This window comes from Semicossyphus pulcher, unplaced genomic scaffold, assembly GCF_022749685.1.
Source record: "Semicossyphus pulcher isolate SPU_LCO1_2020_fin unplaced genomic scaffold, fSemPul1.0.p SCAF_19, whole genome shotgun sequence".
Taxonomy (NCBI): domain Eukaryota; kingdom Metazoa; phylum Chordata; class Actinopteri; order Labriformes; family Labridae; genus Semicossyphus; species Semicossyphus pulcher.
In genome coordinates this window covers 773,646-801,482 of record NW_027211692.1, presented here as the reverse complement: position 1 = coordinate 801,482, position 27,837 = coordinate 773,646, and the positions used below count along the sequence as shown (strand labels likewise).

At 46.5% G+C, this 27,837-nt stretch overlaps 1 protein-coding gene across 1 annotated transcript; it reads left to right on the top strand.

Annotated features, from left to right (window-relative positions):
* Positions 1-369: 369 nt before the first annotated feature.
* On the top strand, positions 370-27,766 carry wdr62 (WD repeat domain 62). Its single transcript, XM_069668436.1, has 33 exons — positions 370-653; positions 2,008-2,099; positions 2,379-2,441; positions 2,883-2,940; positions 3,025-3,192; positions 3,293-3,430; positions 3,538-3,720; positions 4,442-4,602; positions 4,677-4,866; positions 4,948-5,079; positions 6,537-6,700; positions 7,891-7,982; positions 8,608-8,733; positions 9,826-9,896; positions 9,977-10,098; positions 10,210-10,285; positions 11,966-12,077; positions 13,307-13,370; positions 14,053-14,166; positions 16,182-16,291; positions 16,778-16,830; positions 17,182-17,445; positions 18,356-18,453; positions 18,567-18,724; positions 18,807-18,920; positions 19,015-19,126; positions 19,231-19,309; positions 21,084-21,129; positions 24,575-24,851; positions 25,033-25,319; positions 25,681-25,761; positions 26,487-26,587; positions 27,071-27,766. The coding sequence occupies exons 1-33, from the start codon at positions 549-551 to the stop codon at positions 27,284-27,286; spliced, it is 4,227 nt and encodes a 1,408-aa protein (XP_069524537.1). The 5' UTR covers positions 370-548; the 3' UTR covers positions 27,287-27,766.
* The last annotated feature ends 71 nt before the right edge of the window (positions 27,767-27,837 follow it).

Sequence of the window (27,837 nt, the reverse complement as noted above, 5' to 3'; positions counted from 1 at the left end):
AGGCAGTCAAGAATGATCTCTGACACAAGCTCCACCTTCAGCTCACGTGCCTTCAAAAAGCTGGAGCAATGCCTGGTCTTCATCCGGGGTCTCTCCACAGCACACCTGCCCTGGAAAACTGCCAGAACCCTCGAATGGTGCATACTGCGAGCAAAACCCACATCAAAGTATGTCATCAGCAAATTAACTACTTTAGACCTTAAACTTTGGAGTGACATGAATAATAGAGGGAATTTAACTTATTTTTCCCAATAAACTGCTCCACCCTCCAGTCCAGCAGTGGCGCTAGTGCCCCTTTGGGCATAAACGAAGAAGAAGAAGTGGGCGGAGCTCTGTTTGAACCGGAGTCCCGCCGCAGAGAAAAGTTTTCTTCGGCCACAGTTAGCATTAAGCTAAGCTAGTCCTCTATCATTATCATCAGCGGAGAGTTTAGATAAACTGAGCCGCTCCTCGCATCACTCACACAGGCACTTTCTTATTCGTATAGACGCTTCTTATCTCGGGTGTCACGGCTCGGTTTGCTGCTGTGTAGGTCTATATCGGTGATCATGGCAGAGGGAGCGGACTGCGGCTCCGTCAGCACCGCGAAGAGGAGACAACCAGCGGGGAGGAAGAGCCGACAGAGCCAGCACAAGAAGACCTCCAGCAGCAGGGTACTGTCCGATCCTGATGCTAACACGGCTAACAGTTAGCATCACAGTCCCGTTAGCTGGGCTCCTGTTTCAGGGAGTGTTACTGAACAGCTACAAGTTTCAACAAGTTTAAGGACAAACTCTGACCGAGCTGCCATCACAGGGAAATATACAGATTGTACTAAAATCATTATTAGTCACATTATATAAACGAAAAATTAATCACTGCGACGTCATAGTCGCCCTGCTAACTTTTAGAGCAACAAGCTAATGTTTAGAAAACAAAGCAGCAGGCCACCGCCGGTGTCACACTGAAATCTGCGACCCGACTCTTTCTGTGACTTCAGGGTTAACTGCTGAACACCAAAGTCCATAATGATAATAACATTATGACACTAACTAATAATATTTCGATGAATAATACATCTTAGACATGGGCCGTTTTTCACAATAAAAGGCCAGAGCAGCAGACGTAAACACACATTAAGATAAGACTTTCTTAATCCCGAAGGATAGTGCCAGATAGCTCCAAAAATACAGTACAAAGTAGAGGAATACAAAAAACGACTTAAATATCAGTGAAAATATAAAGTGTATGGGTTCATGCAAAAGAAATGGCCTGATAAGGAAACTATATTACAATAGTAATTTACAGAAGTAGGCAGGAAGTAATGCTGGCAGTGAAATTGTCAGGAGTATTGACAGTTATTATGTAGTAAAAACTGTAGTGCATCTGATTATGAATGATTAAGAAAAGATTATATTGCTCCTGGTACTGCACGTGATGCTAATAAATAGGCAGTAGAAGTATTGCACATGATTATGTATTATAAAAATATCAACATGAATACAAATATAAATATGGCCAGAAAATTATTATTACACGTACTGATAATTAAAGTATTATTAAAGTAATACATAAAACTACACAAAACTTCAGATTGAGCTGGTCAGGTGTTGGACTAGATACCTGTTGTATTTTGTACATGGTCTTCCTTGTAAACAAGAACACAATGCTGTTGTAATAATAATAACATTAATAAACTTTATTTTTACAGCAGCTCTGGTTCATAAAACACCGCTCAAATTGTCAAAACACATGAAACAGTACAGGTAATAAAGAACCAAAGAGCATCTAACAGAAGACACCAGACAACTGTTAACATGTAGTCAAATGCTCTTTTATAATTTTCAATCACAAACCCTAAAATATTTATCAATCCATCAAAGTGATAAAAGGGTTTATAAATGATTCGGCTTTCATCTGGATCCGTCCTCTCAGGTGATTTCGGTGTAAACCAGCTGAACGTTAGAATGATTCTGCTGAGTAAGGCAGACGGGATTTTTGATACAGTTTGGTGTTTCTGTGTTTCAGGTGAGTCTGGAGAAAGTTTTGGGTATTAGCACGGCCAGCAGCAGTGGTTTGACCTCTGACCCCAACTCTGGTCTCATCGCCTATCCTGCAGGGTAAGCTCCGCCCCCACAATGACTCACCTGTATAAAAGGGCGATGACGCCCAAAAGGAGAGTGATAGTTCGGTGATTAGAGGCGCTGCAGCGTCTGCAGCGGCCAAATCAAAGTTTGTCTTTAAACCACAGAAGAAGAAAGTGATGAGAAAACATCCGTCCCTGTTGGGAGACACTTCGACAATGATATCTGATATTTTCCCAACATGCTTTTCTGTATCGGTCTCATTACAAACGTGAAGATGCAAAGCTGCTGAACCTGACTGTGTTTGTGTTTCAGGTGTGTTATTGTGCTGCTTCACCCGAAGAAGAACAAACAGAGTCACATCATCAACACATGCAGGTACATCTGTCCGTTCACCTTCACCTGATACAAGGACATCCCAGTGATGATGTTTCTTATATTCTGATCCAAATTCTGAACATGTCATCTAAGAGAGCTTAAGTAATTGATCAGATATTAAAAGAATAACTGACGGGGCGCCGGTTTAAAGCTCGGTTAAACTGATCCTCTGGACAGGAGACTGTTGAACGGTGGTTGTCCAGTGATGGTACAGAGTGGAGCGTCTGTCAGAGCAGAGCGCGTTCCCTTTTTTAACTCTTGGTCATTTTGTTAACACAACAGAATCTAACATTATAATATATTTAACTTTATGTACCTGTTTAAACATGAACCAGTAACCTCTCCTTCCCAGTGAGACCAGTGTTCTGGTATACTGGTGATACTGGGACAGACCGACTGGTTCTGTTTCTGTGTTCACTGTGCTGTGTGTTTGTGCTTCAGGAAGCCCTTCACTGCTCTGGCCTTCTCCCATGATGGAAAACACCTGGTCACTGGTGAGGTAAGAGCTGAGGGTGTCACACCTGAGGACACTAGGGGGGGTGAGGAAAACTTGTGTACATCCGTGTGTGTGTGTGTGTTTCAGAGCGGTCACATGCCCTGCGTGCGCGTGTGGGAAGTGGGTGGAGGTCAGGCGGCCGAGGTTCAGTCTCATAAATACGGAGTTTCCTGCGTGGCGTTCTCCACCAACAGCCGCTACATCGTCTCTGTGGGATACCAACACGACATGACTGTTAGCGTGTGGGACTGGAGGGTGAGCACACACAGTAACACACACTCAGTGTTCATAGAGAAACAGGGCAGTTCTTATCGAAAGGATTTTCTCTCCTTCCTGTTTTTGTGTCTTCGAGCAGAAAGGTTCCATCATCGCCTCCAACAAAGTGTCCAGCAGAGTGTTCGCCGTCTCTTTCTCTCAGGACAACAGCTACTTCGTTACCGCAGGAAACAGACACGTCAAGTTCTGGTACCTGGACGCCTCCAAAGAAAAACGGGTACAGTTCCGACCTCCACTCAGCCAATCACAGCTCAGAGCTCACTACTTTAAAGTCTGCCCAGCCAATCTAACCTAACACCATTTCCTTGATCTCCCTGTATTCAGGTGAACAGCACGGTGCCTCTGATTGGTCGGTCAGGGTTGCTAGGTGACCATAAGAACAGTGTGTTCAGCGGGGTAGCGTGTGGGCGGGGCCTCATGGCGTCCAGCACCTACAGCATCACCAGCTCCGGCCTGCTGTGTCTGTTCAACAGCAGCCGACAGCTGGAGGCCTGGGTCAACCTGAAGGTACGACATAAAATACATCTTTACACAGTAAAATACACCTGCACAGGAAGAATACACCTGCACAGGAAGAAATACACCTCAAAATACACCTGCACAGGAAGAATACACCTGCACAGGAAGAAATACACCTCAAAATACACCTGCACAGGAAGAATACACCTGCACAGGAAGAAATACACCTCAAAATACACCTGCACAGGAAGAAATACACCTCAAAATACACCTGTACGAGAAGAAATACACCTCAAAATACACCTGTACGAGAAGAATACACCTCAAAATACACCTGTACGAGAAGAAATACACCTCAAAATACACCTGCACAGGAAGAAATACACCTCAAAATACACCTGCACAGGAAGAATACACCTGCACAGGAAGAAATACACCTCAAAATACACCTGCACAGGAAGAAATACACCTCAAAATACACCTGTACGAGAAGAATAAAACTCAAAATACACCTGTACAAGAAGAATACACCTCAAAATACATCTGTACAAGAAGAGAATACACCTCAAAATACACCTGTAGAAGAAGATGTACACCTGTACAGGAAGAAAATACACCTCAAAATACATCTGCACAGGAAGAATACACCTCAAAATACACCTGCACAGGAAGAAATACACCTCAAAATACACCTGTACAAGAAGTAACGCACCTGTACAGGACGATAACACACCAATAACTGATGTACTGATCCTGTTGTGTTTGGCAGACGTCCTCGGCGAGCTGTCTGGCGGTCAGTGAGGACTTTCTCTTCTGTGGTTGTGCTGACGGGGTCATCCGAGTGTTCAGTCCCTCCAACCTGCAGTACATCACCACTCTGCAGCGGCCGCACAGACTGGGAGTGGACCTCATCCGGAGCGTGGAGCACGGGTACAAATACTGCTGACATACTGCAAACACACCTGGTGATACTCTGATTACTGACTGTTTATCTGTTCCCACAGCAGCCGTTCACCTGCCAGTCCAGGTGCTCAGTACCCTGATACGTTAGCTGTGACCTTTGACCCTGCTGCCAGACACCTGACCTGTGTGTACAACGACCACAGTGTGTATGTGTGGGACGTTACAGACGTGAGGAGCACGGGGAAGCTCTACTCTGCTCTGTACCACAGCAGCTGTGTGTGGAGCGTCCAAGTGAGTACGCAGCACAAACTTAATTTGAATGTATACAGGTGTGTGTGCAGTGTGTGTACAGTATGTGTGTGCTATGTGCAGGTGTATCCGGAGCTGTCAGATGTGTCTCAGGCCTGTCTGCCTCCGTCCTCCTTTCTCACCTGTTCGTCCGACAACACCATCAGACTGTGGCACACCGACGCCCCCACAGGACACAGAAACCTCTACAGCAACGTAAGACCAACAGACACCAGTACAAGAACATGGGGACAAGAACACACCAGTACAAGAACACGAGTACAAGAACACACCAGTACAAGAACACGAGTACAAGAACACACCAGTACAAGAACACGAGTACAAGAACACACCAGTACAAGAACATGAGGACAAGAACACACGATACAAGAACACGAGTACAAGAACACACCAGTACAAGAACACGAGTACAAGGACACACCAGTACAAGAACATGGGGACAAGAACACACCAGTACAAGAACACGAGTACAAGAACACACCAGTACAACAACACGAGTACAAGGACACACCAGTACAAGAATATGGGGACAAGAACACACCAGTACAAGAACACGAGTACAAGAACACACCAGTACAAGAACATGAGGACAAGAACACACGATACAAGAACACGAGTACAAGAACACACCAGTACAAGAACACGAGCACAAGGACACACCAGTACAAGAACACGAGTACAAGGACACACCAGTACAAGAACACGAGTACAAGAACACACCAGTACAAGAACACGAGTACAAGAACACACCAGTACAAGAACACGAGTACAAGGACACACCAGTACAAGAACATGGGGACAAGAACACACCAGTACAAGAACACGAGTACAAGAACACACCAGTACAAGAACATGAGGACAAGAACACACCAGTACAAGAACATGAGGACAAGAACACACGAGTACAAGAACACGAGTACAAGAACACACCAGTACAAGAACATGAGGACAAGAACACACCAGTACAAGAACATGGGGACAAGAACACACGAGTACAAGAACACGAGTACAAGGACACACCAGTACAAGAACACGAGTACAAGAACACACCAGTACAAGAACACGAGTACAAGAACACACCAGTACAAGAACACGAGTACAAGGACACACCAGTACAAGAACACGAGTACAAGAACACACCAGTACAAGAACACGCGAGTAAAGGAACACACCAGTACAAGAACACACCAGTACAAGGACACACCAGTACAAGAACACACCAGTACAAGGACACACCAGTACAAGAATACACCAGTACAAGGACACACCAGTACATGAACACCAGTACAGGAACACACCAGTACAGGAACACACCAGTACAAGGACACACCAGTACAAGAACACACCAGTACAAGGACACACCAGTACAAGGACACACCAGTACAAGAATACACCAGTACAAGGACACACCAGTACATGAACACCAGTACAGGAACACACCAGTACAAGAACACACCAGTACAAGGACACACCAGTACAAGAACACACCAGTACAAGGACACACCAGTACATGAACACCAGTACAGGAACACACCAGTACAGGAACACACCAGTACAAGAACACACCAGTACAAGGACACACCAGTACTCATGCACACAAACAGAAAGCTTGCAGTACGTTTCTTTTCATTGATGTTCTGTGTGTTTTTCAGGACCTGCTGAGGATTCTGTATGTGGGGGAGAACACGCAGCACCTGCAGGGGGAAGGGGAGAGGGGGGAGGCAGCAGGGGCTGATGGGAAGGCTGGGATCAGAGTGCTGGGTGTCAGTCCTGATGGACAACACCTGGCAGCAGGAGACCGCTGTGGAAACCTGCAGTAAGAGACCCAGAAACACACGACATACTTTTACTACCAGCAAGACTGCATCAGTAATGCCAGAAGTACTTCATTAATAGAGAGTATCCACTGCTGCCATGAATACTTCCACGCCATATACTCTGAACACCACCAGACATACTGACGGGCATTTCAAGCAAAAATACTTTTCAATATCCACTGGGAACTATTTGACTAGTACTAGAAGGTCACCCGCCCACACACACACACACCCCCCACACCCCACCCCCCACTGGTTCTCCGGTTCTGCATCTCACAGCACCACACCTGTTTACCTGGCACCGGGCACTAACGCTTTCTTCTTCCCTTGTTATTCAATGGCGATTAGCAAACAGCTTTCAGACGTGCTGCAGCCCCCGTCTGGCTGCAGTACCACATTACAGCCAGGCGCCTTTAAAACAATGGAAACATATCTTTCAGATGAGATAATAGTCACATTGATTTTTCTATAAATTAATGACTATTGGAATATTTAACATTCATGACCCATCCCGACTAGCAAGATACATCAGTCAGGTCAGAAATACTTACAGATACTAACTCCATGAATACTTCCTGTCCTGCCAGACATACATCCACTATGACCAAAATGCTTAAATTCCACCAAAATTACTTTGAGACATGCATCAAGTGCTGCCAGATACACTTCCAGTCCTGCCAGGACGACAACGATACTGCCAGAATCATAAAGATACGCCTTACACCATCAGAAATACTTCAAACACGACCAAACGGCTCCTGATACTTCCAACAATACTTCCTGAAGTACCTCAGATAGCAGCAGGTGCACTTCTCCCAAAGGACACACACCTGGTCGACCATGAAAGTTACATTTAGTAAAGTCAGGTGATGTTTTCTGTGCGACTGTCAAAATGAGTCTGTCCTTCATGTGGTGGTGTTTTAGCTTCCAGTGTTGGTCAGCAGAGGGCAGCACAGACACGCCGGAACCAAATACATGTGCAGAGAGGCATGCTGACGTGTGTGTGCGCGTGTGTGTGTGTGTGTGTGCGTGTGTGTGCGCGTGTGTGCGCGTGTGTGCGCGTGCGTGCGCGTGCGTGCGCGTGCGTGCGCGTGCGTGCGCGTGTGCGCGCGTGTGCGCGTGTGCGCGTGTGTGTGCGTGTGTGTGCGTGTGTGTGTGCGTGTGCGTGTGCGTGTGTGTGTGTTCACAGTATCTTTGGTCTGAAGTTTCTCGACCAGCTGGTGAAGATTGAGGCTCATGACTCGGAGGTGTTGTGTCTGGAGTTTTCCCCCACATCCACAGGTAAGTCCTCAGGTCAGAGGTCATCATAGTCTGTAAATGTGCTCAGATGACTCTCTACATATTATTCCAAGTGTGTGACAACATGACAGAAAGGATCCCTACAGAGATAGACCTTTTTGTTACAGAGGAAGATGATTGTTTTAACCACACACAGACGTTACATCGCTCTCTGCACACACACCAGACTCCATTCAGAAAAACACTGATTTTACCTCACAGGACACAGGAGCTGCTGCTCAGCTGCTGCCTCTATTGTGTACTTTGTCTATGCTATCTATTGTTGCGCAATTTCTGTATTAGATCTGAACGCACCGTTTTAAACACCAAAGTCACACAACAACACAGAGAAACTGATTGAGGCAGCAGCAGAGCAGCAGCGTCTGGGTTCTGTGACGTAAAATCACTGTCAATGGAGTCTGGTGTGTTTGCAGAGAGCGATGTAACGTCTTCCTTCCTCTTTAACAAAGACGTATACTAGTCCGTTAAGAAGCTGGATATCTGGTTGGAGTTATTGAGGCTGATTTGTGGGGTATTGTGTATTTGTGAAGTTGTTGTTGTTGTTGTTGTTGTTGTTGTTGTTGTTGTTGTTTCAGGTGTGAAGTTGTTGTTGTTGTTGTTGTTTCAGGTGTGAAGCTGTTGGCGTCGGCCAGCAGGGATCGACTAATCCACGTCTTCAACCTGGAGAAGAACTACAGTCTGGAACAGACTCTGAGCGACCACTCAGCCTCCATCACTGCTGTCAAGTTCACCGGTAAAGTCCGATTCACGGTCCACTCACAGGATTCACAGGAGTAATACACATCACCTCGAACCCCGTGTTAAATCTGTTTCACTGCATACAAAATACAGCGTCATAGAAAAGTGATGAGCGTTAAGGTCGACTCTTTGCGTTTTCATGTCTGAACACAGTTGAGTTTGGTTGCATGCTTTTTGGCAGTTGTTGGTACATGTTGGATTTACATTCAGCTTGTTCGTCCTCAGTGTGATCTGAGTTCCTTTTGTGCTTCTGATGATCATTTAAATCTCCCTCGTTGAGCGATAGCTGCTGTTTAAATGCTCTGTAGTGTCGGCTCAGCCAGCCAATCAGCTGACAGAACAAACAGCTGTGTCGGCCTAGCAGAGTAATCATTTATTGCCTGTATGGTAATGTTAAATGTAGCTGCAGACCTGAAGGAGAACCTGCAGGATAAACACCTCCTCACTGAAGGATTAGAAAACATTTGTGCACAGTGCATTCACACTCAGCATGTGAACGTGTGAACAATCGGATGAAGCAGTCCATCGGATTGGTTGTTGTCAGTTTGGTGGTGACCGCGAGGTTAGCTCGCCCAAAGGCCGAGGGAGAGAGAGCAGGATGTTTAATGAAGAACAGAAATTCTGCTGTTTTTTATATTCAGGAGCGACGAGCGCGGGCGGCCTGTAAACGGTGCAGAACAGCAGGAAGTGAAATACACACACTTGTAGAAGCTTTGAACTTTGCAGATTTTCCTCAGACCCTGCAGGTGTGGTGACGCTGCCCGCACTTCCATCATCATCAGAGGCGTCTGAGCAGGAACCTCTCTTTGGGTTGTTTGCAGCAGAGCACTTTCACACTCAAATGTTCTCAGTCGGGGGAAAACATTTCTGTTAGATGTGATCGGCAGTAATGTGGTCTTCCAGGTAGACGAGTTCTAACCTGGTTAGTTCAGTCTGAATCTGAGGCTGTGCATAACAATGCACTGTTGTATATATAAACACGTCATGTGTTGGTGACAGAGGGCGCAGAAAGCTCAAATATTCTTCCTCCATGGATCCGTCAGGCCCTGCGGCCCGCTCACAGTCCGCTGTGTCTCCTGTGTTCCAGGTGAGAGTCCAGAGGTTCGAATGGTGAGCTGTGGAGCCGACAAAAGCATCTACTTCCAGACAGCTGAACAGGTCGGTCTGAATGCGCGCACACACACGCACACAAATATCACAGTTCATGTGTGTGACGGCTGGTGTGTGTTGTGGTCCAGGCGGCGCAGGGATTGTCGTTCTCCAGGAGTCACCACGTGGTGGAGAAGACGACGCTGTACGACATGGACCTGGACTCGTCGAGGACACACGTCGCCATCGCCTGTCAGGACCGAAACGTCAGGTCAGACACGCGACAAAGATCCACTCAGCTGTGGAGTGATGAACCGTGTGCTGATGTGTGTGCGTGTGTGTGTGTGTGTGTGTGTGTGTGTGTGTGTGTGTGTGTTTTTAGGGTGTATAACGTGGAAACGGGGAAGCTGAAGAAGTGTTTGAAAGGTTCGTCCAGTGATGAAGGAGCTCTGCTGAAGGTTAGGACGTAGCACACCCTGTTCACTGTCACGCTTACAGCAGCTCAGATATTAACATGTCAGCTGTTTTTAGTATTTACACCAAACGACACACGTGATCACATGGGCCTGTTGTGGGGAATAGTTTCACGGATACGAAGCAGAGAGACGTCCTGAGTGGGAGCATTATTAGTAAGTGGTTTTTCAATGCTGTATGAAGTAAAGCAGAAGTATCACCAGCTGTGATGCAAACATACACAAGCATCACGCAATGATGGAGGACACGGAGCTAACGCAGATGTAACGCAAATCCTTGTCCAGGTGTCCGGAGCAGGTTCGTCCTCATTGAGGAGAAAGTAAACCATGAGGTAGAGCTGCACAATCAATCTAATATAATCACGATCACCATTTTGTCTTCTCTCGATTAAATAAACACGACTGACGTGATATTGTCGTTTAAAACGCTCCGCCCGTAGAAAACTATCAAATCAAGCGCTCCCTAAACTAACAGCCCCTCCCCCAGGGGGCGATGGAGAGCTTTGGGCTTCACTTTTGGGGGAGCTGGCAGGTCATGTGATGAGCGCCGACCTCTCAGCAGCAGGTTAGAGAGGAAGAGTGAACAACAGCGACGATCGGAGAAACTAAAGTCAAACGTCTGAACAGAAGACGAAGAGCTGGTCCCCTGAAACGGCTCGTCAGCGCTCGTTTGGAGGTGTTTCAGGTTTAAGTGACGTGAAGAAGAAACAATAACCAGCAGAGAGGTCATGACCCCTGCGTCTGCGCCGCAAAGCAACATGACTACAGAGTTACAAAGTGCAGCATGATGAGTGTGTGAAGGCCGAGAGGAGGAACGAGCTGCTCCCCGTCCTCCAGCGCCACGTCAGACATCCAGAACAGAGATGCTGCACAGAGGCGCCCTATCCACCCAGCTCCCACAGACACACTGACATTACCCATGATGCACCACACTCAGGTGAAGAACCTGATTTTAAGTCTGAGTTTGATGCAGAATTTGAGCCTGAATGCAGCACAACATGAGCTGAAAGTGTTTGTTGAAATGCGAAAGCACAATAAAAAAACATGTTCCTAAAGTTACTCAATAATCGTGATCTTAAAATATTGATCAAAATAACTGTGACGCTCTTTTTTGGTCGTAATCGTGCAGCCCGACTGTGATGTTTGCTCGCTCGCCAGCGTCACTTGCAGTCATGAATCGGACTCCTGCCCGGCTCTGTGTCCGACCAGCAGGCGTGTCGTTGTTTGAGAAATGCTCGCCCTGGTTCTTTTCCTGCTCAGCCACTAAGCAGCTTACAGCCGGTGTGTGAATCGTTGTGTACTTTCTGTTTATGCTTCTATCGTGCGTGTAAAATGAATCCTTTCTCACAGAAAGCAAACGGCTGTTATTCAGTGCTTTAGAAGGTGCAAAGTTAATGTTGTTGGTTAACAATCTGTTACCGAGGGTAGGCTATCAGTTGGAAAAGAAATCTTAGTTAGTATCTGAAGTACTCAACGGTTTCTGCATGACACAATAATGATGCAAGTAATGAAATCATGCATCTTTCTATAAACTGTTCTTTCATGTTCACTGGATCGGTCGCTTTCTGTTACAGCTGCAGCTGTAACGCTGTGTCTCTACATGTTGACAGCAGCGTGACAGGTACTGACTCTGTGCTGTGATTGGCTGATATTTTGTGTCTGCAGGTTGAGATGGATCCGTCGGGTTCGTTCTTCGCCACCAGCTGCTCCGACAAAAACATCTCCATCTTTGACTACGAGTCTGGAGAGTGTGTGGCCACGCTGTTCGGACACTCTGGTGAGAGGAAGAATGAGTGGGCTGTGTAGTTTGAAGTGAGCGCTGTGTGAACTGTGAGTGCTTCTTCTTAAACCATCACAGAGGCTTTAGGGGCCAGTTTCACGGAGGAGGCTTAGGCCTAGTCCCAGACTAAAATGCATGTTTGAGCTGTCTTAACTTAAAGCTTAAAGTAGTCATAGACTCAGCCTGTTCTGGATTAAACTAAGCTGATGGCAAGAGGAAAAGTTAGAGCTACTCTCGGACTAAACTGAAGCGTAAATGAATCCTTCTAAGAGGCAGGTTTAACTTCTGCTTAGGCCTGTCTGTGAAGAAGCATGGACTCTTCTGAATATCTAAATGAAGACAGACATGCACCTCAGAGGCCAGACAGACGAGTACTTGTGGAGAAGTGTGATCGCAGTGCTGCACAGCTACCTGAAGCTGCACTCCCGATCCTCCAATGGAAGCTCAGGATCAAGCAGGTGTGCCCATGGCTGAGGCCGTAGTGACCAACAAGGACTTACATACAGAGATGCTTTTACACTAAAGCACAACCAGAAGAGATTTAAATATGGAGCGTCTTCATTCTGGGTCAGTTTACTTTTTAAATGTGATAGTGTGCAGCAAAATGAAACAAGTGAGGAAATGAAGGCCGTCTGAAGATGTAGTTTGTGGTGGAATAGTTCCAGTGGAATATGTTCAGTAAACAGTAAACAATTAACTTCCTTTGATATATTTATCTGTGGTGCTCAGGTCTGAGCAGAGCTGTCCGAACGGTCATCGTGTGCTGAACGATTCACCAGTATTAAGTCTCTCTTGTCTGGCTTTTGCTTCCACTTACTGGATGGTTTGACACAGTTGTGTTTTAGTTTTTTCAGACTCACTGAAGTATGTTGAACAAGTTCTCTTTGCTTCTGCCGTTGTTTCATCTCCAGGTTCACACCTGTCACGCTGTTTTTAGATTTCTTTCCAGGTTTCTATGAGCACCATTAGACCAACCGCATGTGCTCATACTTCACCTAAGGAGGCTTAAGCCTGCTGTTCTCCTTTAGGCTTACTTACCTGACTCCAGGACTCCATAGTCACCGACTAACTAAGCTAAACTTCACGTCCAGCCTGCTCCTGGCTTCATCAAAGCCTTGTCTGTGAAACCGGCCCAAAGTGTTTTGTTTGATTCGTTGGTACAAACTGAGGGATCCATGTTGGTCAGGTAAAAACTGATGACTCACCCACTGTGTTTGTTTCCTCAGAGATCATCACCTGCATGAGGTTCAGTCAGGACTGCAGACACCTCATCACTGTGTCAGGAGACAGGTAAACTCACCTTAGGTGTCTGTTTGATCTCTGGGCCCCCCTGTGTTCCTGACGTAAATATGCTACAGACTTTTCATTATTAATGACCCCAGTGGCCGCTAACTGAACTGCAGTCTTCCTGTAAGCCAGAGTGAGCATCCTGGGTGTTTGTAGCATTAGCTTTTTTTTATTGTCTGCTAAAAACCACACTGCTTTTTCAAGACGATGATGAATTAGCTGAAGTTGTTCACTCAAGACAGTTTTTTGCTGAAAGCTAGTATTAGCATGCAAGCTAATGTAGGCTAAGAAAACCAAAACAAAGGCCCTGCTTGAATCATGATCTGCTCATGTTGACCCTGGTTTCCCCCTGATGTCGGTCACATTTCTGTTTGATCAGACTGTAAGCTCAAACTTTTTCTGCTTCATGTTGGATTCTGAGTCGCGGTCGGTGCCGGTCCTTTGTGGATGTTAGCTAGTGCTAAACACTGTTAGCGCTGTAGGAGAGATGAAGAAAGGAAAGGCTGCTGTGTTTTCATACTTTGTTTTTCCCTAAAAAAACGTCCAGCTGTTAGAGGCCATTAGTGACATCACACATTAATACTGCCATTAATACTCTTCACATAGTACTTTTAAGGAAGGGGGTGAACAGGTTTTTCCATTTGTGAAATAAATGTCTTCAAAGATTTGATGATTGTGTGTGTAGTTGTGTGTTTGTGTGGAGGTTGGACTCTCAGATGACCAGCACCATGAGGAAAAGGCGGGGCTTCAAACTGACCACCGCACCAGAAACCTGCAGCATCAAACAGCAAAACATCAGGTGAGTGAGGATGTTTGGAGGGGTCAGGATATTAGAGGGTCAGGATGTTAGGAGGGGTCAGGATGTTTGGAGAGGGTCAGGATGTTTTGAGGGGTCAGGATGTTAGGAGAGGGTCAGGATGTTTGGAGGGGTCAGGGTGTTAGGAGAGGGTCAGGATGTTTGGAGGGGTCAGGATGTTTGGAGGGGTCAGGATGTTTGGAGGGGTCAGGATGTTTGGAGGGGTCAGGGTGTTAGGAGAGGGTCAGGATGTTTGGAGGGGTCAGGATGTTAGGAGGGTCAGGATGTTTGGAGGGGTCAGGATGTTAGGAGAGGGTCAGGATGTTTGGAGGGTCAGGATGTTTGGAGAGGGTCAGGATGTTTGGAGGGGTCAGGGTGTTTGGAGGGGTCAGGATGTTTGGAGGGGTCAGGGTGTTAGGAGAGGGTCAGGATGTTAGGAGGGGTCAGGATGTTTGGAGAGGGTCAGGATGTTTTGAGGGGTCAGGATGTTAGGAGAGGGTCAGGGTGTTTGGAGGGGTCAGGGTGTTAGGAGAGGGTCAGGATGTTTGGAGGGGTCAGGATGTTTGGAGGGGTCAGGATGTTAGGAGAGGGTCAGGATGTTAGGAGGGGTCAGGATGTTTGGAGAGGGTCAGGATGTTTTGAGGGGTCAGGATGTTAGGAGAGGGTCAGGATGTTTGGAGGGGTCAGGGTGTTAGGAGAGGGTCAGGATGTTTGGAGGGGTCAGGATGTTTGGAGGGGTCAGGATGTTTGGAGGGGTCAGGGTGTTAGGAGAGGGTCAGGATGTTTTGAGGGGTCAGGATGTTAGGAGGGTCAGGATGTTTGGAGGGGTCAGGATGTTAGGAGAGGGTCAGGATGTTTGGAGGGTCAGGATGTTTGGAGGGGTCAGGATGTTTTGAGGGGTCAGGATGTTAGGAGAGGGTCAGGATGTTTGGAGGGGTCAGGATGTTTGGAGGGGTCAGGATGTTTGGAGGGGTCAGGATGTTTGGATGGGTCAGGATGTTTTGAGGGGTCAGGGTGTTTTGAGGGGTCAGGATGTTTGGATGGGTCAGGATGTTTTGAGGGGTCAGGGTGTTTGGATGGGTCAGGATGTTTTGAGGGGTCAGGATGTTTGGAGAGGGTCAGGATGTTAGGAGGGGTCAGGATGTTAGGAGGGTCAGGATGTTAGGTTAGGGTCAGGATGTTTTGAGGGGTCAGGATGTTAGGAGAGGGTCGGGATGTTTGGAGGGGTCAGGATGTTTTGAGGGGCACGGATGTTAGGAGAGGGTCAGGATGTTTGGAGGGGTCAGGATGTTTGGATGGGTCAGGATGTTTTGAAGGGGTCAGGATGTTAGGAGAGGGTCAGGATGTTTGGATGGGTCAGGATGTTAGGAGAGGGTCAGGATGTTAGGAGAGGGTCAGGATGTTTGGATGGGTCAGGATGTTTTGAGGGGTCAGGATGTTAGGAGAGGGTCAGGATGTTTGGAGGGGTCAGGATGTTTTGAAGGGGTCAGGATGTTAGGAGAGGGTCAGGATGTTAGGAGAGGGTCAGGATGTTTGGATGGGTCAGGATGTTTTGAGGGGTCAGGATGTTAGGAGAGGGTCAGGATGTTTGGAGGGGTCAGGATGTTTTGAAGGGTCAGGATGTTTGGAGGGGTCAGGATGTTTGGAGGGGTCAGGATGTTTGGATGAGTCAGGATGTTTTGAAGGGGTCAGGATGTTAGGAGAGGGTCAGGATGTTTGGATGGGTCAGGATGTTTTGAGGGGTCAGGATGTTAGGAGGGGTCAGGATGTTTTGAAGGGTCAGGATGTTTGGAGGGATCAGGATGTTTGGAGGGGTCAGGATGTTTAGGGGGCTCAGGATGTTTGGAGGGGTCAGGATGTTAGGAGAGGGTCAGGATGTTTGGAGGGGTCAGGATGTTTAGGGGGCTCAGGATGTTTGGAGGGGTCAAGATGTTAGGAGAGGGTCAGGATGTTTGGAGGGGTCAGGATGTTTAGGGGGCTCAGGATTCAGCTGAGATGTGTTCCACCTGTTGTTTCAGGAGGGAGACCTTCATCACTGTGCCCTCCTCCCAGCTGCCTCAGCTGGAGGAAGAGGAGGGGGAGGAAGAGGCTGACTCTGGTACTCCGGCCAGACCGGACTCTACTCAGGGTGAGGAGGCGGACGGGTGTGGGGTTACATCAATCATTGGGGTCAGATCTATCTAAACAGGTCAACTTTCACACGTACCAGGTCAACTTTCACACGTACCAGGTCAACTTTCACACGTACCAGGTCAAATTTCACACGTACCAGGTCAACTTTCACACGTACCAGGTCAACTTTCACTTGGGGAAACGGCTTTGTGGGTGTGCTTTTACTGAAGTAACAGTTTTGATGCGGGACTTTACATAGTATTTTAAAAGAGCTGAATACTACGCCTGGAGAGCAGACATCATCCAACAAACATGAGATGATTCACGCTGACCCACTCTGGGGCCTTCTGTTTCCCCTCCACAGGCAGCCATTCACACCACACAGACCTCCTGCTGTTGTTTCTATAAAGACGGATCAATAAGTCACTATGAGCTCCCTGCGACAGCAGATCTTTAGTGTTCCTCTGCATGTGATGAGAGTTTGTGTTGTTTTGTGTTTCAGATGCTCAGCTGCTTCAGACCAACGGAAAACTGCCCATGTGGTTCAGGAAACTGGTCAGTACTGTGTGTGTGTGTGTGTGTGTGTGTGTGTGTGTGTGTGTGTGTGTGTGTGTGTGTGTGTGTGTGTGTGTGTGTGTCTGTGTGTGTGTGTGTGAGCGTGCATGTGTGTCTCAGAAAAATACTCAATGACACTATAATGACAGAAACCATGTTTGAGAAAAATGTATTTGACGTGTATTTTGATTTTATAGTCTGACTCATGTCCCATCTGTTAACATGGAGGAGGCGGGCTTTATGAGCTATACTGCAGCCAGGCAGCAGGGGGCGACAGAGAGGGTTTGGACTCACTTTGAGGGAGCTGTCATGTCATCCGTATTTTTCACAGTCTGTGGTCTTTGTGTTCAGCAGGGGCAGGACAGAGCCTCCTCTGCCGTCCAATCAGATGCTGAGCCGCGTCAGGTACGGAGTCGGTGGACTAAACAGCTGAACCCTCTGGTCATCTGCTCCACCTTCTCCCCAAGCCCCACCAAGAGTCAGGAGGAGGAAGGGGAGGAGGAGGAGGAGGAGGAGGAGGAGGAGGAGGAGGAGGACTTCCACCCCCAGAGTCTGGAGAGTCTGCTCGGAGACGAAGAGGAGGAAGAGGAGGAGGATAGAGAGGAGGAGAAGGAGGTGAGCTCACTGCCTGGAGTTAGGGCTGCCATGGAATCCATGCTTGGATACTTTTTTTCATAATCAGGTGTTAAAATATTATCTTAATGTCTGCATTAAATAAACCGATCTAAAAGCAGATTTTCAGAGAGAGAGAGGTGGAGCAGCGGTGGGCGAGTGAGGAGAGCAGGGTTCCAGCTGATGGTGACAGAGTGTATGGTTTCTGTAAAAGAGGGAAAAAGAGAAACTGAAGAACATGAAAGAGACGGCGAACGTGAGCAAATCGCCCCCTCACCAGCATCCCCTGAAGAGCAGTGGAGACGCACTGATCATAACCTGACGCTACTTTATTCAGCATTTAGACCAACTTTAATTAAGCTCCCCAAAAACATCTGAAGCACACGCTCACAGACTGTTCTCTGAAGCTTAACAGATAAACCCTCTGCTGTCTTAAATGATCAAATCATATATTATAATAAATAATCACCTCATTTTGTTCCTTTTTCCATGTGTTCTTTGTGTGTCAGTTTATTGTGTTAAATGCTGAAATAAAACAACTCATTTAACTGAGTACTGATCAGTTAATCACAGAACCTTCATCTGTCAAAGCTTATGATGAAGTTAGTCCTGTTCCTCTCATCATGCTGATCTCTGTGCCTCGTCAGCTCGGACCATTAGGACCATTAGGACCATTAGGACCATTATTCAATCATGTTCAGGGTTAATCGTTGAATCTTTAATCATTTATTAAATGTCAGAAAGTTGTTAAAGTCCTCAGATGTGTCTTTTGTTAAACCCACAGCTGGAAGCCAAAAGACTCGTTTATGCCAAATAAATGTTTGACATTATTTCTGTAAACATCTCAGAAACGATTCATTGATTATCACAATATTTGAGGATTCATTTTCCATTTATTGATTAATCGTTGCAGCTCTACGGGCGATGTGATGTTCAGGGGCTGCAGAATCCAGGTGAGGACAGGAGCAGCTACATCCTCTACCCAAACACCAACAACACGACCACTGACAGGTGAGCCTCGTGTGCAGAGCAGATTCACCTCGACGAATAAACACACCTGTACATTTCTGTGTGTGTGGACTCGTGTTTTGGTTCTGCTGATCCCTGTGTCTGTGCGCTTTCAGGGACTTCGATGTTGAAGGCATGACGGACCCTCGGCGGTCTCTGACCCAGCTGGAGGTCAAAGGTCAGGGGACGGAGCCCATGTGGAGCACTCAGCTGAGTCCGGACTCGGCCTGCTCTGAAGGCTCAGCAGGAAGCCTGGAGCAGCAGCAGGACGCAGGTCAGAGAGCCGTATAGAGCTGTACATGTACTGTGATGGTGTGTGTAAGGTTGTGATGAAGCTGACCTCTGACTCTCTGCAGACACAGACTCTCTGAGTCAGGGCAGCTCTGTGGGCAGTCTGCTCCTGGAGGACGACGAGGACAGAAGCTCCCTGAAGAACCACTTTGACACTCTGGCCTCCAGTCTGCACGACGGTACCACACACTCTTCATCATGGTAACTCTGTGATGTTCACGCTGCTGTCTGTTCTCCTGGACGCTGAGGTGCTTTTGACCTTTGACCTTTCAGAGAAGTTCGACACAGACCTGAGGACTCTGCAGCCTTCAGAGGAAAAACACTTCCTGAACCCTCGACTCAGCATCTCCACCCGCTTCCTGTCCCGCTTCCAGGACAGGATCAGGTCTGTTTACCCACAATCCTCAGGGACCCTCAGGCCAGCAGGAGGCGATGAGCTTTCTGTTTAACTGGTGGTCAAGGTGATAACAGTATGTTCCTGCTGTTTAGGGCGTGGCCGAGCCAAGCTCCGCCTCCTGTCTCCATCCCGAGCAGGATCTCAGAGGAAAGCAACGTCAGTAACACATCGGTAAAAACACACCTGAAACACACCTGAGCAACAGTGAGCACACGTGAACACACCTGAGACACACCTGAGCAACACTAAACACACCTGAGCAACGATGAACACACCTGAGCAACCGGGAACACACCTGAAACACAACTGAGCAACACTAAACACACCTGAAACAAACCTGAGCAACACTAAACACACCTGAGTAACTTGAAACAAACCTTAAACACACCTGAGCAACACTAAACACACCTGAGCAACGATGAACACACCTGAGCAACCGGGAACACACCTGAAACACAACTGAGCAACACTAAACACACCTGAGCAACTTGAAACACACCTTAAACACACCTGAGCAACACTAAACACACCAGAGCAACTTGAAACACACCTTAAACACACCTGAGCAACAATAAACACACCAGAGCAACTTGAAACACACCCTAAACACACCTGAGCAACAATAAACACACCTGAGCAACTCGAAACAAACCTTAAACACACCTGAGCAACACTAAACACACCTGAGCAACGATGAACACACCTGAGCAACCGGGAACACACCTGAAACACAACTGAGCAACACTAAACACACCTGAGCAACTTGAAACACACCTTAAACACACCTGAGCAACACTAAACACACCTGAGCAACGATGAACACACCTGAGCAACTGGGAACACACCTGAAACACAACTGAGCAACACTAAACACACCTGAGCAACTTGAAACACTACTGAGCAATGATGAACACACCTGAGCAACCGGGAACACACCTGAAACACACCTGAGCAACACTAAACACACCTGAGCAACTTGAAACAAACCTTAAACACACCTGAGCAACACTAAACACACCTGAGCAACGATGAACACACCTGAGCAACCGGGAACACACCTGAAACACACCTGAGCAACACTAAACACACCTGAGCAACTTGAAACACACCTTAAACCCACCAGAGCAACACTAAACACACCTGAGGAACTTGAAACAGATCTTAAACACACCTGAGCAACACTAAACACACCTGAGCAACCCGGAACACACCTGAAACACAACTGAGCAACACTGAACACACCAGAGCAACTTGAAACACACCCTAAACACACCTGAGCAACAATAAACACACCTGAGCAACTCGAAACAAACCTTAAACACACCTGAGCAACACTAAACACACCTGAGCAACGATGAACACACCTGAGCAACCGGGAACACACCTGAAACACAACTGAGCAACACTAAACACACCTGAGCAACTTGAAACACACCTTAAACACACCTGAGCAACACTAAACACACCTGAGCAACGATGAACACACCTGAGCAACCGGGAACACACCTGAAACACACCTGAGCAACACTAAACACACCTGAGCAACTTGAAACAAACCTTAAACACACCTGAGCAACACTAAACACACCTGAGCAACGATGAACACACCTGAGCAACTGGGAACACACCTGAAACACACCTGAGCAACACTAAACACACCTGAGCAATCCGGAACACACCTGAAACACAACTGAGCAACACTAAACACACCTGAGCAATCCGGAACACACCTGAAACACAACTGAGCAACACTAAACACACCAGAGCAACACTAAACACACCTGAAACACACCTGAGCAACAATAAACACACCTGAGCAACTCGAAACACAGCTGTCACATGACATGACCAGTAATCCTGAACGTGTCTGACATCCACCTTTGAGTTTTGTGGACTAACACGTCGGGTGTTTCTGAATAAGGTTTCACTTCCTGTTTGTTTTCAGGTGAGCTGTGAGGTCAGCGAGGTCACCTCAGGTGATTCGACTGGTGGTGAGTCATTCGTTTGTTTTAATGTGTGTTTTTCTGACCTGAAGAAATAATTTGAACGTGTAAACAGGAACTCAGTATGTTGGAGGAGGTAACAACACACCTGTTTCAGTAGAGCTGCTTTCACGTTCTGTGTCTTCCTGTAAAACTCAGCCCCCCCCCCCCCCCCCCCCCCCCCCCCCATCCCGCACGACATTGAGAAAGCGACTTTGAAGCTTCATCTCTGTGTGCAGGGAGCTCACATGTTCAAATTAAAACCACCTCAAAGAGAAAAGGAGCTGCAGGCCTCATGAGCACTTCACAATAACGACCTCAATTACATCCCGTCTCTATGCAGACGACCTCTTCTAGTTAACTGCCGTGCTTGTGGGGCTCAGACTGAGGCTCATTCACATCTGCAGTGTCCTTCATTTGAAAGTTCTCATGCACATTTCCCAAAACACAGAGGTCATGTGTAAGTATTCGTCCTGTGTGACCTTCTTCTTTGTGGTCAAGAATTATGGCGGCTGTGTGGCTGTCTTTTTTTAAGATTATTTTCTGAGCCACTGAGGCTCTGGTTGGATGGGTAAGCTGTAGACAGACAGGAAGTGCAAAGGTCAACGGTTGGAATAGAACTTGGGCTCATTTTAGTCGTACAATATAACTCTCATTCCAACAACTCAACAATGATATTTTCCCTTTACTGTTATTGCAAGTTAAAGGCCCAGTTTATTATATATATGTATGTTACTTTAGAATGAGCTCTTTGTATCCATGTGTGTCTGCAGGAGCCCAGAATGGAAAACTAAACCTAATTCTATTCGAGGACTTTCTGTGTATTTGAGAGTTCATCAGCCTGCACACATGGAAGGTAGAGATGGAGCTGGATGCCACTGAATCCTCCACTCTGCTCCTCCAAGTCTGCCATTCTGCTTCTAGTTAGAGCTGAACAGTTTGTTGCCTTTTATTGATCAGTAACAATAAAAACCTTCAGGGTCACAAAGCTCCGGTTCTGCTTCAGAGGAGGTTTGAGTGTGAAACCTGTCGGAGGAGCTCGACTGGTCTGACTTCTGTCGTGACTCAGCAGGAAACACTGAACAGAAGTTTAGATCCGATCTGTTTCACTGCTGGTGTTTTAAACCTGCACGTCTGCAGGCGTCAGCTGAGCACAAACCGTCACAGAATCACGCTTCACTTTTATACAAACTGTATACAGTTCGATTAACATCAGTTTTATTTGTTTCATGCTTTCAATGAGGATGTTTTCTTCTCCTCTCATCTCTAAAGTGACTGAATCAGCTCCAGGTTTAGTCTTGTTCTCCGTGTCAGTAACCACCTCTGTGGTCACTGTTTGACTTTGAATTAGAAGGAAGCAACACTGATCAATCAAACTGAAATTCACTTTTCTTTAAGGACATGAAGTAGCAGGTCTCTCCTGAGAATCACAGTCTGTGTCTCAATCAGGGTTGGCCTTAGTCGGTATCACGTGGAGTTCGACGGCCAAAATGTCCGGTGGGAAAATCTGCCAAATAAACTTGAAAAAATGAGTAACGGCGTATTAAATCGGCTATTGTGTTAATACACTTAAATATAAACGTGCACAGCCTTTGACTCCACTGTTAAAACACAGAGAGTTGGACAGGCGGAGATTAACGTCATTTGCATCTCGCTCCTCGGCCAGATGCGGCGCCGATGATGACAGCGCTGTGTGGCTGTGGCGGGTTGAAATTCCATGCGGCCTGTGAAACTGTCATCAAGGGTTTCAGGTAATCTACTGCGACCGGGCAAAGCTGCCAAAGACTGTCAGCACAGTTCCCGTGTCGAGTGTGGCTGCAGAGCGTGGACTCTCGCTCCATAAACAGCCCTGAAGCCGCCCTGCTGAGAACAAGCCTCCCAGCCCGCTGAGGTTTCAACCCTTTGTCCCCTTCTTTTAAACCTGGATTGGCTTCTTCTTGTAGCTTATTGTAAAGTTATTTTATTCAGTGTTAAGTCACACATTTAGGATGATGTCTAATGAATGAATTCGTGTTGAATAAATACAGCTAGTTAAAGCATATGTCCATCTTTCTATATGGCTGGAATTGAGGAATATTACCGGACAAATTGGCCGTCCAAAAAAAGAGGTCTAGCGTAAACTCTGGTCTCACATCTTTGACATTTTTTTAAAAGACTTACACAGCTTCAGACATATTGTGGAAACTGTGTCAGCTTCAGGAGCTGTGAACATCTCCAGGACTTTCCCCCTCCTTCTACAAACACAGAGTGCAGGGAAGCAGTCCTCCGTGGTTGTAGGCTATAGTAACGGTTCATATGTCAGTTTAGTCTGACTGCTGTTCTTTCACCATGCATTACTTTCATCTTTTGTTGTGCAGTTGAGGAACTCAGGGTAATACAGGGTCTGAGTTTCCCTGATCATGTCTCGTAGCTTTGCATGCATCGCTGTTATCTCATAGGATCCCTCTGTTTACAAGTCAAAGCAAACAACAACAACAAACGTAAACAGAACTATCTTTGCACACGTCGCAGCTCTGAGCCCACTGGCCAAAGAGCAGCAAAGAATGATTTACAGAGATGTTCGTGTTCCAAATCTTTAAGGTTTGATAGAAATGTAAGAAGCTCCAGGAGGCTTCCCTGAGGGACTCCACCTGTAAATAAAGACAGGAGTGTGTCTTCTCTGTGTGTGTATGTGTGTGTGTGCGTGTGTGTGCGTGTGTGTGCGTGTGTGTGTGTGCGCTCACAGCAAAATGCAACCAGTCAGTTCTTCATCGAGCTTCCTGCATGATTTCCCATCAGCCTCTTCGTCGCCAAATACGCCGACGACACACTGTTGTGGTCGTCCAATGCAGAGATAAGCTGGGAGGTGTGTGTGTGTGTGTGTGTGTGTGTGTGTGTGTGTGTGTGTGTGTGTGTGTGTGTGTGTGTGTGTGTGTGTGTGTGTGTGTGTGTGTGTGTGTGTGTGTGTGTGTGTGTGTGTGTGTGTGTGTGTGTGTGTGTACACATATGGGTGTTTTGGGTCATTTTGGGGCTTTTCTTTTGTAAAACTCACAAGGTTGAAGGTCAAAATGTCCACATGGGGGGTTAAAGTTCATCATGAGTCTTCATCAAAGATGACCTACAAAATAAATGTTAATGAAAGATTCAAAATGAAATGCTTTGACTTTAATGGCACTTTTCAGTCAGACAGCTGACTCAAAGTCTCGTTCTTTCTGCTGCTTGTGAACGCAGCTGACGATCCGAACAAAGAGCAACAGGTGATCACCTGTTCTTCTTCCTATCAGTCTGAAAAAGACACCTGGATGATGCAGGTCGTCTGCCTAAATATAAACAGATAATCCCATCTAAACAGAGCTCAGATGAACTTTGACCTCCTTTAATCACGGAGTCTGTTTTAAGATCACTCACCTGTCCAGCTTCACCTGCGAGTCTAGTAGGTTGTAGTTTCTGACCCTCTGCTTCTTCAACCAATCAGACGTCCCCTCCAGGACTACGGTGGCCCCAAACAGCAGCTTGGTGTCTTCAGTCCAGCAGGGGGCGCCTCGCCTTGGATACCTGGGAACCACAGCCAGCTCCCGGGCCAAACTGAGCCTGGACCCCCCCACCATCTCCAACACCTCCTCCACCTCTAACCAAGAGGAGGAGGAGGAGAACCTGTCCTCTTCCTCAGACCTCCAGCGTCCTCCCCCCCAGCTGTCTGCTGGTCTGGACCTCAGCGTCAAACCTGACCTACATCAGGAGCAGACCAGCAGGTAAGCCCCCTTTAAGCATTGCTTTTTATTGACCCACCTTTACAGACACGCAGGAGCCTGACGAGGCCAAACGTTGAAGGAAGAAGCTGCTGCGATTTAAAACGAGTTAAAGTTACAATATTTACAGGAAAACTCTTTGAGGACGGTTTGACACATGCGGTCTCTCGTCTTTTTCGCTCAGCAGTGTCACTCCGTCGTCCCAGAAGTCTCAGGATCACATACCTGCAGTGAACCTGCAGGAGTTAACCACGCCCACTGACGCGATGTCACAGGGCGGAGCCGGGAGGTGGAGCGTCAGCAGCGTCGATGAGACTCTGACGAATATAAACCAAAGCCTCATAATCAGCCCCTCCATCACCCCCACGGCCACGCCCACAGCATGTGACCTCATCACCTGCTCCGCCTCCAGGCAGGAAGAGGGTCCAGAGGGATCCGAGACCAGAATCCAGACTGATCCAGGAAACACAGGTAATATAGAGACGGATTATACAGACAGACAACTCATGGTGTTAACCCTCATCATGACATTTATGTGTGTTTATATTCGTATCATAGTCGACTCTTTTTTTTCTGTTTTGAATATGAATCTGACTCAAAGTTTTTACTGTAATATTTTAACTTTATATAAACCTTCTTCAGTTTCTTCAAACCTGTTCATGTGAGATCATCACTTTAGACTAAATATTACAAATGTTCTTTAACGTAAGCTTAGAATTACCATGAGCTGTTCACAGGCTTGTTCTTTAAAGTAGTTTGTGTGACTTCGACCCAAAAGATGAAAGATTTCAACAACTTGTGAGCGTCTGAACAATCTCCTTCTTGTTCCCAGCGTTAGACTCGACTTCAGGAGCCGACCCGCCCGTCTCTTCCTCCTCTCCTCTGTCAGAAACACTCCGCCCCCCTCAGACAGGTAACTCCGCCCCCTCAAACAGGTAACCCTGCCCCTTCACTCAGATATCTCAACATGGCATCATCCTGACAGCTCCTGATCGTCATGTCTGGCTCCTCGGAGGATGAACCCTGTACATTATATGGCTGTCTGTAATTAATATTTGAAGTGAAAAAAATCTGCACTACCACGGCTGTCTTGCAAACTCTCGTTTGTACTTGCGTGTTCTCGTTGTCCGCGTGCGCCCTCTCCTGGTTACGGAGCATCTGTGAATGCACGCGTCACTTTAAACTATGACACGTTAATAATACAACAGCCGTGTGGCGTGCGGTAATGATGGCAGAGAATTTAAATGGTGGCCCGGCCCAAGAGAGAGAGACTCTCACCCGCAGCATAAAGACGTTTATGTTTACATAAATATATCTGTCACAGTTCAGCTCGCTCGGAGCGCTGCGACCGTAACCGAATCATTTCTTTGTTTATTGTGCGATGTGCAGGAAGCCCCTGCTGATCTTTTAAAAGGCATGTTCATGTTTAAATAAATGTTTCTTTTCAAGTAACTTTATCTCTCTTTGTATTGCTGTGCCCTCTTGTGGACATATTGCGCTAAAATAGATTAGAATGTCATTATTGGCCAATTTTAACAGCACTAGTACATTGTAATGAAGTAGCGCCCCCCTCAGGACAAACCCTGCATGTGTTCAGACTTTGATGGGATGAAATCATCGGGACGTTTGTTGTTGCAGGTTCATGTGATGATGATGAGTCGGTCAGTCTGCAGCAGTGTCAGCACGTCGCCAACGAGCTGAGACAGACGGCTAGACGAGCCGTTCACTTCTACCAACAGGTGAGCTTCCTGTCAGGTGCGGTCACATGACTCCGTTTCTGCCAGGCGACAGACGACTCCTCAGTCCAAACTGAGACATTAATTTTAATAATTTAGATGTTAAGATTTAACAGTTTGTGCGTTTTAAAGTTTAGTTTCATGTCTTTCGAAAATGTTGAAAAATGTTTTCAAATTTCAGAGAAAGATTTAAATGTGTAGAAACCAGGAAGTTCATTTTATTATTATTATTATTATTATATGTCATATTTTGAGAGGCACTGATTGAATAAACTTTATTAATTCTGCACAGGGCATTCAGTGTCACAGCAGAACAGTAATAGATAGTAGAGCCTGAAAACCTTTACATTAAAGGTATGAAATAAACCAACGTAAAGACTGACTAACGTGTTTTAAGACTTTAAAAATGAATATATACTGTATATATAAATTACATTTTTTTTTCCCCAGCCTTCTTACAAACTTTTTGCTTCCCTCCTCGTGCAGCTCGGCGGGTCGGAGCAGCATCTTCAGATGTCGTCCATCCTGCGGGAGGCGTTTGATGTTGTTCAGTCTGAGCTGCAGGCGGTTCTGCGGGGTGGAGACTTTCGGGGTAGCAGCGCCCCCTCTGGTCCGCTGCAGAGTGACGGGATGACGTCTCTGCTGGAGAAATATTCTGAGCTGCTGGTTCAGATGACCCAGAACAAACTGAACCGAATCTGAACCTGAACCAGGCCCAGGCCCTCTGCTGTGGGTTGTACAGAGGCTGAAAGAAGACAAAATTCTCTCCAGTGTCTGAGTGACTCGGCGGGTTTTATTCAGACGGTTTTATAAACATCAGTATTACACTTTTGCACCTTACGTTTGTTTTTATGGCAGTTTGAAATCACCGCCGCTGTTTGTACATAAACTGTAGTTTTATGTTTCTTAATAAATGTTTTATGTTTCTCAAAGAGGGAGGTATTTATTATTCCAGACTTTAAAATGTCTCAATTTCAGCTGAATCTGGAAAAGGTCATTCCAACGATCTGCATCGATCTTTAGCCTTGTGATGTAGTGATTATAATTAATTCTGTCATGAAACAATTAATTCATCAAACACATATTTAAATATGCAAAAAACACAAATGGTCGTTTTACGACGGTTAAACGATTACGAGGGAGAATTCGTGTTAGAACTTAAAGAACTACTTTGATCATCTTATGACCTATAGTTTCTGTTTATTACAACATAAACAATTAAGTAATTTTTTGTAAATTTTGTGTTATAATTC